The 13,290-nt window shown below is 50.9% G+C and overlaps 3 protein-coding genes across 3 annotated transcripts in view; 1 reads left to right on the forward strand and 2 right to left on the reverse strand.

Annotated features, from left to right (window-relative positions):
* The window catches only part of ATP6V0D1 (ATPase H+ transporting V0 subunit d1), a 35,476-nt gene extending 32,658 nt beyond the window's left edge, over positions 1-2,818 (reverse strand). The window contains exon 1 of the mRNA XM_026495000.4: positions 2,562-2,818. Coding sequence (XP_026350785.1) covers positions 2,562-2,691 — 130 coding nt within the window. The 5' untranslated portion in view covers positions 2,692-2,818. The remainder of the gene's footprint in view (positions 1-2,561) is intronic.
* A 126-nt stretch (positions 2,819-2,944) lies between these two features.
* Positions 2,945-13,290, forward strand: part of RIPOR1 (RHO family interacting cell polarization regulator 1) — a 43,573-nt gene continuing 33,227 nt past the window's right edge. The window contains exons 1-2 of the mRNA XM_057314187.1: positions 2,945-3,349; positions 9,054-9,255. The gene's annotated coding sequence lies outside the window, so the exon portion shown is untranslated. The remainder of the gene's footprint in view (positions 3,350-9,053; positions 9,256-13,290) is intronic.
* AGRP (agouti related neuropeptide) lies at positions 3,552-4,323 on the reverse strand. Its single transcript, XM_026493687.2, has 3 exons — positions 4,194-4,323; positions 3,945-4,027; positions 3,552-3,734 (listed from the first exon to the last, which is right to left on the reverse strand). Exons 1-3 carry the CDS (start codon positions 4,321-4,323, stop codon positions 3,552-3,554), a joined length of 396 nt encoding a protein of 131 aa, XP_026349472.1.

Below are 13,290 nucleotides of genomic sequence, written 5' to 3' on the forward strand. Positions count from 1 at the left end.
AACATATGAGCTTTGGAAGTCCTAAAAGACTGAGTTCTAGCAGAAGAGATCAGTAGCAGATGCCCTGCTAGAGTGGAATTCAGGAAGGCCCGGGGTGTGGTGGAGGGCATGCATTTGCCCTTCCTTGAAGAACACCCTCTGCCCAGTGCCCTGTGCCTTCCGGGAACTGTCCAATACCTGAAACATCTTCTTCGGAAATCTTGTCACTTCAGGACACACTTACAGATCTCACTAGGGACTGAAGGCTTCCTTGGTCTCCCCTCTCCTCTCTCCTTTCCCCTGGAGTTAGGGAGGCAAAAACACACCCGGCAACAAAGGCCTTAGGTGTCACCTTCAGAAGCAGAGAAGGACTATCTGTAGATGACAATGGGTTTTGTGGTCACTCCTTCTGCTTCTGGTTATCCCCAGCACCTGAAAGTCTTCAGCATCTCCAGTATATAGGGTCCCAAGAATCCCAAACTCTGCGTCAAGAAACATCAAGGAAAATGGCACAGACAACCACAGGAGCTGTAATTGGGTGGAGGGGACAACATTCTAGCCTAGCATGACCACAAGGGGGCTCTAAGATGGGGTGCTACTGGGGCTGGGCCTTGAAGGGTGGGAATCACTGGGCTTCGTGGGGATGAGACGGATACAGAGGAATGGCAGGTGCAATGTAGTGAAAGCAAGAGCTAACATTTATCTAGCACATACTCTGTGTTTGTTGCTGGGCTAAATGTTTATATGTAAAAGCCTGTTGACATTTCACAACCTTATGAAACAGGTGATGACAACATACCAGATGAAGAATCCAAGGCCCAGAGATGTTAAATAACTTGTCTAAGGTAATCCAGTAATTGGCAGGGCTGGGATTCAAACTCAGTTTTTTTCCAACCCCAGGGTCCACCACACTATGTGCATCAAGAGTTGAGAGGGATGGCTTGTGTGAGGGAAAGGAGTATGTGTGGAAGAGCAAGGAAATCCTTGAATGTGACCGTAAAGGTCTAGATGGGGTGCCACAAGGCAGGCCATGTGCTGAGCAGTGTTGCAGGAAGAAGGGCCTAACACATTTATGGAGGATGATGGAGGGGTTGCTGGGAAGATGGGAACCTGGTGCCCCCAGAAGCTCTACAGGAGGAGGAAGGACAAGCAGCAGCATTAGTGAGGAAAACCTAGAAGAGAAACAAGTTTACCAAATGCCAGTTGGTAATCAACAGTGTTCACCTTCAGATTTAAACAAAGAAAGATCTCCAGTCCCAGGCAGTCCACAAAACTCATATTAAATGCCAACTGTATGCCAGGCCCTGCCCTTGGCAGCCTCCCTCTGTTTCTTCTCCTTTTCCCAGTGAGGAAAATCAGGTTGCTGGCAGGCTCCTACAACCCGGCACCCTGATGTGCTCTCCTCTCCTTCCCACCTCCACTCTCATAAGGCAAACAGCTTTTCTCATATGTTTATGTTAAAACCATAAAGTCCAGAATTATTGCATTTTAACTTCAATAAGTTTTAAAATTTAAAAGTATTTATTTTTACTTTACTGGTCCAGTTTACAAGATAAACAATAACTGATATTTAAAAATTGAATCCTCTTTTAACCTCAATAAGTCTTTGATGAGAAAATTTTCTCCAGAGGGCAAATCGTCTTCCCCTCCAGTTACCAACCATGGAGCCAGCAGTACCTCTCCTCAAGAGCATCTCTTGTGGGTCAGAAATGGGAACTTACATCCCAAGCACAATGCCCTTCGCTATCACCAGGGGAAGTGGGGACTCAGCGACATCTCTAATCTAGTAAATCTGATGCAGCTGTGCCCCAGGGAGTCAATCTTAGTTTGGAGCTGAAGAAAGGGGAACTTAGCTTCTCATCATCCTTGTGCTTTAAAAACAAACAAACAAACAAACAAACAAACAAAATCCTGTTCCAACAGGCAACCTTCTCGCTAGGGAGGTGGGCTTTATTAGCCAAATACAAGTGTAGGAACTTCCAAACTTGGAGGGCCACCTCTTGCTCTCCGAATCACTGCCTTCAGGAGACTCTGCTCAGCCAGTGGTTCGGCTATGGGAGCAAACTCTCACTAGGTTGGCTCACCAGTTCCCCAGGAAGGCTCAGCCCGCCGGCCAAAGCTAAGAGACTGTGATCCCAAATGCCTTCGTGTATGTTAGGCGGGAAGCGGGGGACTTTTCCGCTTAGGTTCTCTGAGCATTGCCACGGGGCCGTTCTTTGACTACGTCAGGGTAATGAGGTTTGTATGGGCACTTCTCGCACCACCGATCAATCACTCTCGAGAGACCCTCTTTTTCAAACTACACGGCAGGCACAAGAGGGGAAAGAGGCGGTCCCAGCAGACGCTAACCACCGCGGTTCTTAAAGCCTTGGTTGCGTCTGGGCCCATGCGTCTGGAGACGCAGCTGGAGGGAGATTCCCTTCCGGGGCGCCCGCCATCGGCCCCTGGATTCCCAGCAAGGCCTCTCAGGCCCTTCGAGAACCCCCGCCTCCGGCTTCCCCGCCCAGATCTCGGAACCCCCAGGCCTGGGCCAGTCTTCGTGCCGGCCTTTCAAGGCCCAGCCGCCCGGCCCCGCGGCTCACCCTCGAGCGTCTCGCACTGCACCAGATTGAGGTAGTCCGCCTGGCTGAGCACCCCGGCCTTCAGGCCGCGCACCAGTCCCTCCAAGTAGCCATTGTCCACGTTGAAATAAAGCTCCGGGAAGAACGACATGGCTGCGGCGGGGGAGGCGAGATCGGAGAACCCCGATCGCCCGGTGGACAGCTTGATTCCAAGATCAGCTGACTCGGCGCCAGCAGCGGGCTGTCAAGCGGGTCAGGTGATGCGCGGGAGCCTCACGTGAGCACAATGGGGCGGGGCTCTGAGTGGCGCCCGGCTTCCGGGTGGTTTCGTCCGAAAGCATTGCGCAGGTGTGGGCCCTCTGGCGCCTGCGCGAGTAGGGCAGGCGTGCCTCTCGCTACCGGGTTTAACCAACTTGGAGTGTCTGAGGCCGGCCGCGTGGTGGCGCACGTGGCCGCGGGGATTCGATTGGGCCCTCTAGCTTTACACCCCCGTGTGGGGTGGCTGTTCCTGAGGGGCAGGCCGAGTAAAGATGGGAGTGAGCGGTGCTTCTTATGCTTGGAAATGTTCCAGACTGTTGAGTCAGTCTTCCCCCGAAGGGAACTACGGCTCGAGGGGCAGGCTTCAGTGAGGTCGCAGGTCGAGTTAGCTGCTAGCGGGCCCTGGAGCCTAATGTTTGCTTGGCCAGCCGGGAGTTACAGCCCTTACATGCATGGCGCGCTGCACCCGCATTTATTGTACAAGATTCTGGAGGGCTGGAGCCCGGCCCTTCTGCTTCCCCACCGGCGCCTGGCACCGTAAGAGGATGCATGTAAGTGATTCAGATGATGGGTAGCCTAGACCGTGGGGTAGGTGTGTGTGTGATTTCTTGGCTTGGCGGTATCCCCATCCTACTGTGACCTCCATGACCTCCCGCCTCCGACGGCCACGTTGGAAATAACGCCACAGCCTTGGGGTTGGTCCCAGCCTTTATTCGCTACCTCGTGCACAGCCCCGACCCCGACGTCGACCCACTAGGTACGGCTGCAGGGGTTCATGGCAGTACCCAGCTTGCGGCAGTAGCAGAAGGCGTTGAAGAAACGGCAGTAGCACGTGGCACATGGGTCGCAACATGGTACCTGGTGTCCCAGACAGGATTCATGCAGCCTTACGCAGCGACGCGGGGAGCGTGGCTCGCGGCCCTCCGGATCTAGTACCTACAGGAGTGAGGGAGCAGGATTTCAGGCATAGGCCTCTGAAGGCAGGTCCGGGGATGTCACCTGCCTCAATCCAGGCAGGATGGCAGTGGAGCATGGAGAGCGTAGTCTGCAGTATCACCCTGGGTGGGGGTCGTGAGGTAGAGAGAGGGGATGATGCCTGACGGCCCTCCCAGGCCTGTGGCCATCCCCCTTTTCCTGGGCGGTTACCTCTGCCAAAGCCTCGGCCTCCTGCAGCAGGGCTTCTGACTGTTCTGCAGTTGTTCTTTTCAGCGAGGACTGCAGGCCCAGGCCTGGAACCGATGATGTGAGGGCAGAACCCCCTCCCTCCCCATGCATAAAACACCCACCTCCAAGGCCTGGGGTTGGGAAGGGGGAAGGAGGGCTCATACCAAGCAGGATACTTTGTGGCCAGAGGGTATCCAGGCTCCACCCAGCTCCACCCCTGCCCATACTGACCTGGGAGCTCTGGGAACAGGTCCTGGTCAGGCCTTCTGATGCCTTCCAGGGGGGCCAGGCCCATCTGGGCCCCCTGCATGGGGGGCAGTGCCAGCAGCAGGGCACAGCTCAGCAGCACTGCAGGCAGCATGACCTGGCCAGCAATAAGACCCACCACTTAGTCCTTCCTCATCCTTGATGCACCATCTAGTTGCCCTACCCCGACAGAGACCTCCCAGAGATCAGGAGTCTCTGCCCAACCTGAGGTCTTACCTTTGCTTGCTGGATCCTTGCCTGGAGAGTTTCTGGCCACTCCGTGCCCTCAGCTTATATGGCAGGGTCTAATGAATGCCCCACACGTGACTGCTGCCTGCAGCTAGGACATAAGGGGCCCTCCCCAGAGGGTGGGGGCACAGCTCAGGCCTCTCTCCCTGCAACCTGGGCTTTTGGATGCTCTGTAAGAGGTGTGCCCATCTCTGATTTGGGGTGAGGTCCCCAGGTGCCAATTAAAGTTTGGGAACAAGATAGGACGCCCAGAACCCCCAAATTTCTACAGGACAGGGACCTGGGTAGGGGTGGGGAGGTTGGACAGGCTGGAGCCATTAGCAGTAACAAGGCAGGCAGCCCTGAGATCTTAATTTAATTTGTGGCCCCGGAGGTGCTCACTCAGACCGTGTGTGGCGTGTTGTTTCCTTTGCTTCCAGGAACTTTGGTCAAGGGCATTGAAGAGGGTGATGGGCCAGTGGCCAGAGTGGGGTGCAGACCTAGACCCTGGGGTTTTTTTGGAGGGAAAAGGGAGGGGAGAAGTCCACTTAGCCAAAATCAAGTTCTCCTGCCTCCATCCCTGGTCCTCCCCCCCCCCCCGCCACCGCCTTTGTCCCTCCAGGCTACTCCAAGACCCCCCACCCCTACTCCTTCTCCCAAACCCTTTTCCGCCTGGGGTTCCTGGAAGCCAGGGAGGCAGAACGGACTGTTCCCTGGGTGGGCGAGCAGCTTCAAAGTAAAAAGCTTTCAGGCTGCCTATCTCATTAGTGCTAATGGCTGTTCCCTTCCGCCCTGTGTTGTCAGGCCTGTGCCCACGCTTGGTCTCATCAGCACAAGGCCAGGGTGAAGACTGCCCTTTCATGAAGGTGGGAGGACACACAGGACCCCACCTGCTCCTGCCTTCGCTCTCCCCTCTGGAAGACTCTTTAATACACACTTGCCCATCAGGGAAAGGGGTACAGGCTGAATTACCTTCAAAACCTCAGTGTACAAACTGAGCCGGCCTGAGACAGTAGGAGGATGAAGAGGCCGTTGGGGTTTGCAGTCTAGGTTCACACAGGTTGTTCTGCCCAGGACAAGGCCTGAGGAAGTCCTCCCAGCAGCAGGTGAACACCATATGTTGTCATCTGACAGCCTTTGGCCTTCAGCACCAACAGTCGGTCTTGGGGTTCAGTTGCATGGGGAAGGCCTACTCAGCAGACAGCAGGGCTGTGGCAGCTTCATTCACAGATGGGCACTGATGTCTGTTCTGGTATCAGGCTAGCACTGGGCTCACTTGTGGTTGGCACAGGATAACAGTCTAGGAGCTCAGAGGGTCACATACTACTGCCCAGAGGGAGGAGGCTGGGGAGTAAGGGAAAGCCTCTCTGAGGAGCTGGTCCCTGGATAATCCAGCAAAGGGCCATCCCCCTTTCTCCCCCTACAATGCCACTGGCTATTTTGGTGACAAAGAGCCACAAAGTGGACCTGGTATCAAGGTCTCCCTGGCAACTAACATTGACCTTTCTTTCCCAGAGGCTAGAGCTGAGCCCAGGCTTCTACCCCAGGGCTTTCTCTTCTCAGAGTGGTGCAGGGTGAAGGTATCAGGCACTAAATATGCTTCCATCTTGGTGGGGCCACTTGGGGTTCAAGAAGGGCAATACATCAAATGTACCCAAGGCACTTTCCCCAAATTCCTAGCCCCATCCTTGAAGATTCTGGCTGAAAAGTTGGAGGTGGGGAGCAGGGACTGCATGTGGATTTTGGAAAGGTGCTCCAGGTGAGTTGAGGTGGAGGCTGTGAGCACTTGGCTGGGCCTGATCGGCATCCATGCTGAGAATAGTTCATGTTCCGGGGCGGTGGGCTCATCCCACCCAGGCGCTCCGTGTCTGCTCATCTACAGAGCAGTGACTGTCTTCCCCTGTGTGTGTGGAGGTGAAGACATGGGCAGTGATGGGCAAGGGCTGAGCACTCCCGGGGCAGCCCCGTCCCTAGTCAGGTCCAGTGAGGGAGACAGTCAAGAAAACCAACCATCAAAACACAGTAGGATAGTGAGAGAAATCTAAACATTGGATATTTGATGACATTAAGGAATAATTGTTAATTTTTTAAGTTGTGATAATGGTATTATGGTTTGAAGTAGCTTTTTTTTAGAGAAATATAATGAAGTATTTACTGATAAAATGATATGAAATAATCCAAGAGAGGGGGAATAGCAGGACATGATATAGATGAAATAAAATTGTTTATGAGTTGGTAATTTGTTGAAATGGGATGATGAGTACACGGGCTTCATTATCCCATGACTGCTATCCTTGTGTATGTTTGAAAATCTTCATAATAAATATTAAAAACAAAGAGAATTATTTAAAATGCAACGGGATAAATGCTTTGATAGAAGAATGCCCCAGGAGCCTGTAGGACTAGGAGGGGCACCTACCCCAGAGGAGGGAGGAGCAGGAAGTTGGCTAGGGAAGGCTGTCTGGAAGAGGAAACTTTTATTCATTCATGAAGCTTGAGTAAGAGTCAAGGGTGGAGCCAGACAAGGGACAATGTAAGTTTCCTGGACCCATAATTGGCACTTGATTTACCAAGCTGCCTGGTTCTACAGCATAACATTGGTAAGGCTCTGCTCCAAGCCTGGTTCCTGCTGGACGAGCCCCAGCCTGGTGAGCAGTCAGTAGACGCTTTTCTCCCCCCTCCCCGCCCCACCCGGGGTCAGAGAGTTGGCTACTCCCAGAGTTGATTCAGTCAGTGAGTCAATCAGCAGACATCTATCACACGCTCCACATTGTATCACTGCTGTGAGCGTGCACAGGTTCAGACCCTAGCCCCAAGTGCCCAGCAGCTGTCCTGCCACCCCATCAACATTTGTTTACATGCTTTCCCACCCCGCCCTCCTTCTGCCCCCCAGCATTGTCACCTACCCGCCTCCCACCGCCTCTGAAGTAGCCCCAAACATTGCCTGTGGCTTTCTGGTCGTAGTTCTCTCTATATATCTATATCCATATCTATATCTGTTCCTCTATCTAAAGTGATATTTCCGTTGACTTATCACATTTTATTTGTTTTTGCAAATAACCAATCTTTGGCTTGATTTTATCAAATTTTGTTACAATTAAGTTTCTGCCTTCCTACTATTTTCTATTTCCCTTGGGTTTGTTGATCCTTACATTTATCTTTCCTCCTGATGAAAGAGTTGCCTACATCTAGTAGTCTATAAAAGCCCCCCCCCCAGCCCGTTTCATCTGCTAATGAGTATAAATACTGTGGGGGTAATTTTACTGGTCAGGAACTGATGTTCCCAGGATCGTGCTTGTTGACAAAAAGAAATGTTCTGGGTGGCGGATTTGGGAGACCCGGCGGGAGGCAGAGTCTGCTTGGTGAGGCTGGGGAGGGACCCAAACATAGGGATCCTGATTTCAGAGAGAGGAAGAGAATGTGGTTGCTATGTGTGGGAGATCAAGTATGAATACAAGGAGGGGGGCTTAACCCCTATCTCTCCTCTTTTCCCTCCTCAAGGTAGTCCTCACCTCCAAGGGCACTGTTCCTACTTTGTCCAGCAGGGGGCAGCAGAGCACCCACTGGCTCTCAATCCTACTTTGTTCTGAAAACCAGACCCCCTCCCAGCACACTGCCCCTGCCCTGTGGCTCATCTGTAGGACTTCCAAAAGGCAGAGGTTGTCTGGAGAGGTGTGGTCCCCTCAATTATCCAGGGAGGGGAATCAGGATGGATGGGGGTTATTTCAGGCTGGTGTCTTGAGCCCTCAGCTGGGCGGGATGGTGCTCCTGGAAGAAAGTCATGTTTGTTGCATGAATACCGAATGCCAGCGCTTGCCATTCTCCCATTCGTGCAAGAACAATTTATTGAGTGCATGCTACATGAAAGGCATTATACCAAGGCTTCCGGACTTGGAGTCTAGGTCAGAGGCCATGGTGACCTGAAACTCCTGATTCTGAAGTCAGACAGGCTTTGTGGGCTTTCCCGTTGCATTGAAAGTATAAGCTGGAGCCAGGCCAAGGGAGAGTGGAGCAAGGTACAGAGACCGCTGATGGACAGACTACAAGGGGACTCAGGCCCAGAAATACCCTTTACCCTCAGGCCTTGCTCTAACTCCCAGTCTCCTTCCCCTTACAGTCCTCCCTTTCAGTGCTAGAAGTGGGCCCTTTATCAGGGGTCCCCAGAACAGCTGAGCTGTGGCTGGAGTGTTCAGAGGGAATTTCACAAAGGCCCAGGGGTGCCAAAGAGAAATAGGCCCAGCTAGTCTGGTTCATAGGATGTGGCTTGCAGTCTGGATGCTTGGGCCCCACTGGTATGGCAAAGGCCATCCTAAACTCCAACCCCAGCCCCCTCTGAAGACATCTGCAACCCAGTGTCCACTCCCAGATGCCTGCAGACATAGCCAGTCCTTCTTTCCACTTGCCAGGGCTTACCTTTCAGTGTGAAATACTCTGTTTCTAGGGGGGTTGCAGCACCCCACCTTCTGTCTCAGGGTGACTTCTCACTGTCAACATGTCTAAACAGGCAGACAACAGCCTCCACACTCACAGGAAGCCCACACAAAGTGGTGAGGGGCTTATTCCATTCCAGGTGATGAGAGGACCCCTGAATTTAAAGATTATTTATTTATTTGACAGAGAGCAAGATCAAGAGGGAGCACAAGCAGGGGGAGTGGCAGGCAGAGGCAGAGGGAGAAGCAGACTCTCCAGTGAGCAGAGAGCCCGATGCGGGACTCGATCCCAGGACCCTGGGATCACAGCCCGAGCCGAAGGCAGACACTTAACCAACTGAGCCACCCAGGCACCCTGAGAGGACCCATGAATTCACCAAGATCTCTGGGTAAGTTTGAGTCCCCAGCAACCCTTCACAGAGGCATAACACTGTTGGGCTGGGAAGGGGGTGCCCAGGACGTCCCCTTCATTGTTCCTAATCTATCCCCATAGAAGGGAGCAACCCAACTCTCTGGGGATATTCAATGGCTGAGCTAAAGCCCAGGAACATAAGGGTTTTCACAACAGGAACCTCAGGTGACCTAGGAATGATTCTTATCCTAGGAATTTCTTCCTTCCATCCATCCTTCCTTCCTTCTCCATGCCAAGCATGGCATGCCAATATGGGCCTCGAACTCAGAACCATGAGATCAAGACCTACGCTGAGATTAAGAGTCAGATGCTTCACTGACTGAGCCATCCAGGTGCCCCAGGAATTACTGTTTCTTTCTTTTCTTTTTTTTTTTTTAAAGATTTTATTTATTTATGTGACAGACAGCCAGCAAGAGAGGGAACACAGCAGGGGAGTAGGAGAGGAAGAAGCGGGCTCCCAGCGGAGGAGCCCGATGTGGGACTCGATCCCGGAACGCCGGGATCACGCCCTGAGCGGAAGGCAGATGCTTAACAACTGTGCCACCCAGGCGCCCCCAGGAATTACTGTTTCTGCTAAAGCCCCAGGAGGTCTCCAACCTGTTCATCCCTGCCACTCGGGTTCTGTGCAGGTAACGAACAGAGGCTGCAGAACTCTGGATATAGGCATGGTGATGCTGTCTAAGGCACTGGGCACAGGGGTGCGCTGGTACCGGAGTTGACAGACTCAGGGTGAACCCAGGGTCAGCTAAGGAAAGCAGCGAGAGCTATGGCAGCTCCCAGGGTTCTCTGGACCCCCTCCTTTTTGCTGTTACCCCTTCCCATCTCTTTTGCTTCCAGCTGCAAAAAAAGGCCTGGGAGGTAGACGTATAGGAGCTGGGAGGAGGTTGAGTCCTTGGGGGCAGTGGTCATCTGGGGACCTTGGTTGGATAAGATAACCTTCCAGCTTAAACCTCCGGAGCACAGCTCTGACCCCGGCACCAAGGCCCAGCCCAGCATGGGAGGAGCTCACAGGGTGCCCTTTTGCCAACAGCCCGGCTGGTCACTCCCAGTTTTGTCCCTGTAGGCCCTGTGTAAACTGTCTCCACCAAGCCCTAGGTAGGGGTCCTCCTCCCCATCTCTGGCCAAAGCCAGACTTTGTATCAGGATCTGGCATAGAAGCAAGTTTTCCTCCCTCCTTCAGCCCTTTACCTGCTAAGTTTATCCAATGCCCCACAGCAGGACTCCCATCCTGTAATTCTCAACAGAACGTCAAAATAAGCCATCCCCATTTTCATAGATCGGGAAACAGGCTTATAGCCTAAGTGACTTCGTTCCGATCACTCCCCTGAGAACGGGCTGGCCTGCTTTCCTTTCTTCCTTGCATGGCTCAGGGCTGTTTTACAGCTGGAGAAGGATAGTGTGTGTACATGCACATGCAGGTGCACATGGTGGGGGTGTGTGCTCGCGTGCACACGCGCACACGCGCACGTGTGTTATCAGGGGGTTGTCAGACATGCTGCCCTACGATGTCTCCCCACACACCTCCTGGCGGTGGAAACCATTCACCCACCTACAGAGCTCCCGAGAGGTGCACAGACAAAAACAAGCAGCCGCTGCACCCCCGCTCGACTCACCCCCCATGGTGCTGTGGGCTCAGTTGGGCGCCAGAGCTGTGCTGAGTGTCCTTATGCTCTTGGACACGTTTCTAAATAATCTATGAATCAAAGAAGTCACAAGGGAGAACTAGAAAATGTTTCAAATTGAATGATAATGAAATACAATATATCAAAACTAATGGGATGCAACTAAAGTACACATATATTTAAGGGCCTTTGTTAGAAAAGAAGAATGGTTGAAAATGGATTATGCAAACTTATGTAAGTGGTGGAATGGTGTTGGAGTAAGTAAGAGACTATCTGTTTTACTTGTACCTTGAAGCCTTCACAAAAATTAATTTGAAATGGAGCATCAGCGTAATTGTGAAGGTAAAACAGTGAAACTTCTAGAGAAACATAGAATATCTTTATAACCGTGGACTAGGCAAAGATTTCTTTCTTTTTTTTTTTTTTTTTTTAAGATTTTGTTTATTTATCTAACAGAGGGCACAAGCAGGAGGAGCAGCAGAGGGAGAGGGAGAAGCAGGCTCCCCACTGTGGGGCTCCCTCACAGGACCCTGGTATAATGACCTGAGCCGAAGGCAGACACTTAACTGACTGAGCCACCCCGGCGTCCCTAGGCAAAGATTTCTTAAACAGGACACAAAGGGGGCCCCTGGCTGGTTCAGTCTGTGAAGTGTACAACTCTTGATCTCCAAGTCATGAGTTTGAGCCCCATGTTGGGGTTCAGAAAAAAATACTTCAGAAAAAAATAAAATATTTAAGAACAAAAACAAACAACTTGACTCAGAAAGCTCTAAGCATCAAAGTTTGATAAATTAGACTTCATTAAAATTAAGAACTTCTGGTCACTAATTAAAGATATTTAAGAAAATGAAAAGTTAAATTACAAACTGGAAAAAGAATGTTGCGATACATGTATTCCAAAAAAGACTCCTGCAGACTATGTAAAGAATTCCATAGTCATTATGGAAAAAGGACTAGAACAGGCCTCCAAAAAAGAGGATTTCCAAATGGCCAACAAGCATGTGGAAAGGTACTCAGTATCACTAAAGAGGTTTAATTCATACAAAAATGTGAATTAAGACAACGAGGGGCACCTGGTGGGCTCAGTTTGTAGAACGTCTGACTCTTGATCTTGAGGTTGTGAGTTCAAGCCCCACTTTGCGTGTAGAAATTACTTTAAAAAACAAATAAATAAAAATAAATTATGGGGTGCCTGGGTGGCTCAGTCAGTTAAACATCTGACTCTGGATTTCAGTCCAGGTCATGATCTCAGGGTCTTGAGATCAAGCCGCATGTCAGGCTCCGCGCTCAGCATGGAGTCTGCTTGAGATTCTCTCTCTCCCTCTGCCCCTCCCTCCACTCATGTGTGCTTTCTCTCTCTCTCGAAGTAAATAAATAAAATTCAAAAATAGATAAAGAAATTTTAAAAATAAAACCACCATGAGATACTATTGTACACTAATTACATTGGCTAAAATTAAGAAGATTTACAAAACCAATTGTTGGTGATGATATGAAGTAACTAGAACTGGTAAGAGGTAAGCTGGAAAACTGCAGTATTCACTATAACTGCTGCACCTGACCTATGACCCAGCAAGTTCTCTCTTTGGTACAAACCCAGGAGAACTGGGTGTGATTTCTACTAAAATGCATGTATAGAATGTTCTTGGCAACTTTATTCATAATAACTAAAAACTGGGAAGAATCCAAATATCCAACACCAGAAAAATGGATCAATAAAGGTATATACATACAGTGGGAAACTATACAGCAATAAAAACAGAATGAACTGCTGTATACAACATGGATGAATCTCCCAGACATAATGTTGGATGAAAGATGCCAGCCACAGAGGCATCTGGGTGGCTCCGTTCGTTGGGCATCTGCCTTTGGCTTAGGTCGTGATCCTGGGGTCCTGGGATCGAGTCCCGCATCGGGCTTATTGCTCAGCGGGTGGTCTGCTTCCTCCCCTGCCTGCAGCTCCCCCTGCTTGTACTCTCTTTCTCTCTGACAAATAAATAAATAAATTCTTAAAAAAAAAAAAAGATGCCAGCCACAGAGGAGTGAATGTGGTATGATTCTGTTTATATGACGTTCCAAACTAGGCAAAACTGTAACAAATGGAGGGGCACCTGGGTGGCTCAGTCAGTTGAGTGTCCAGCTCTTGGTCAGGATCTCAGGGTTGTGAGATCAAGCCCCACATGGGGCTCCTTGCTCAGCGGGGAGTCTGCTTGAGGTTCTCTCTCTGTGTCCCTACCCCACTGTGTGTATGCACACACACTCTCTCTCAGTTGAATAAATAAATCTAAAAAACAAAACCAAAAAAAACCCTATAACAAATGGTGACAGAACTCTGAATAGTGATTGATTCTGGGGGCATTATTGACCAAAGGAGAGGGATAAAGACAATG

Source organism: Ursus arctos, unplaced genomic scaffold (genome assembly GCF_023065955.2).
Source record: "Ursus arctos isolate Adak ecotype North America unplaced genomic scaffold, UrsArc2.0 scaffold_19, whole genome shotgun sequence".
NCBI classification, from domain to species: Eukaryota; Metazoa; Chordata; class Mammalia; order Carnivora; family Ursidae; genus Ursus; species Ursus arctos.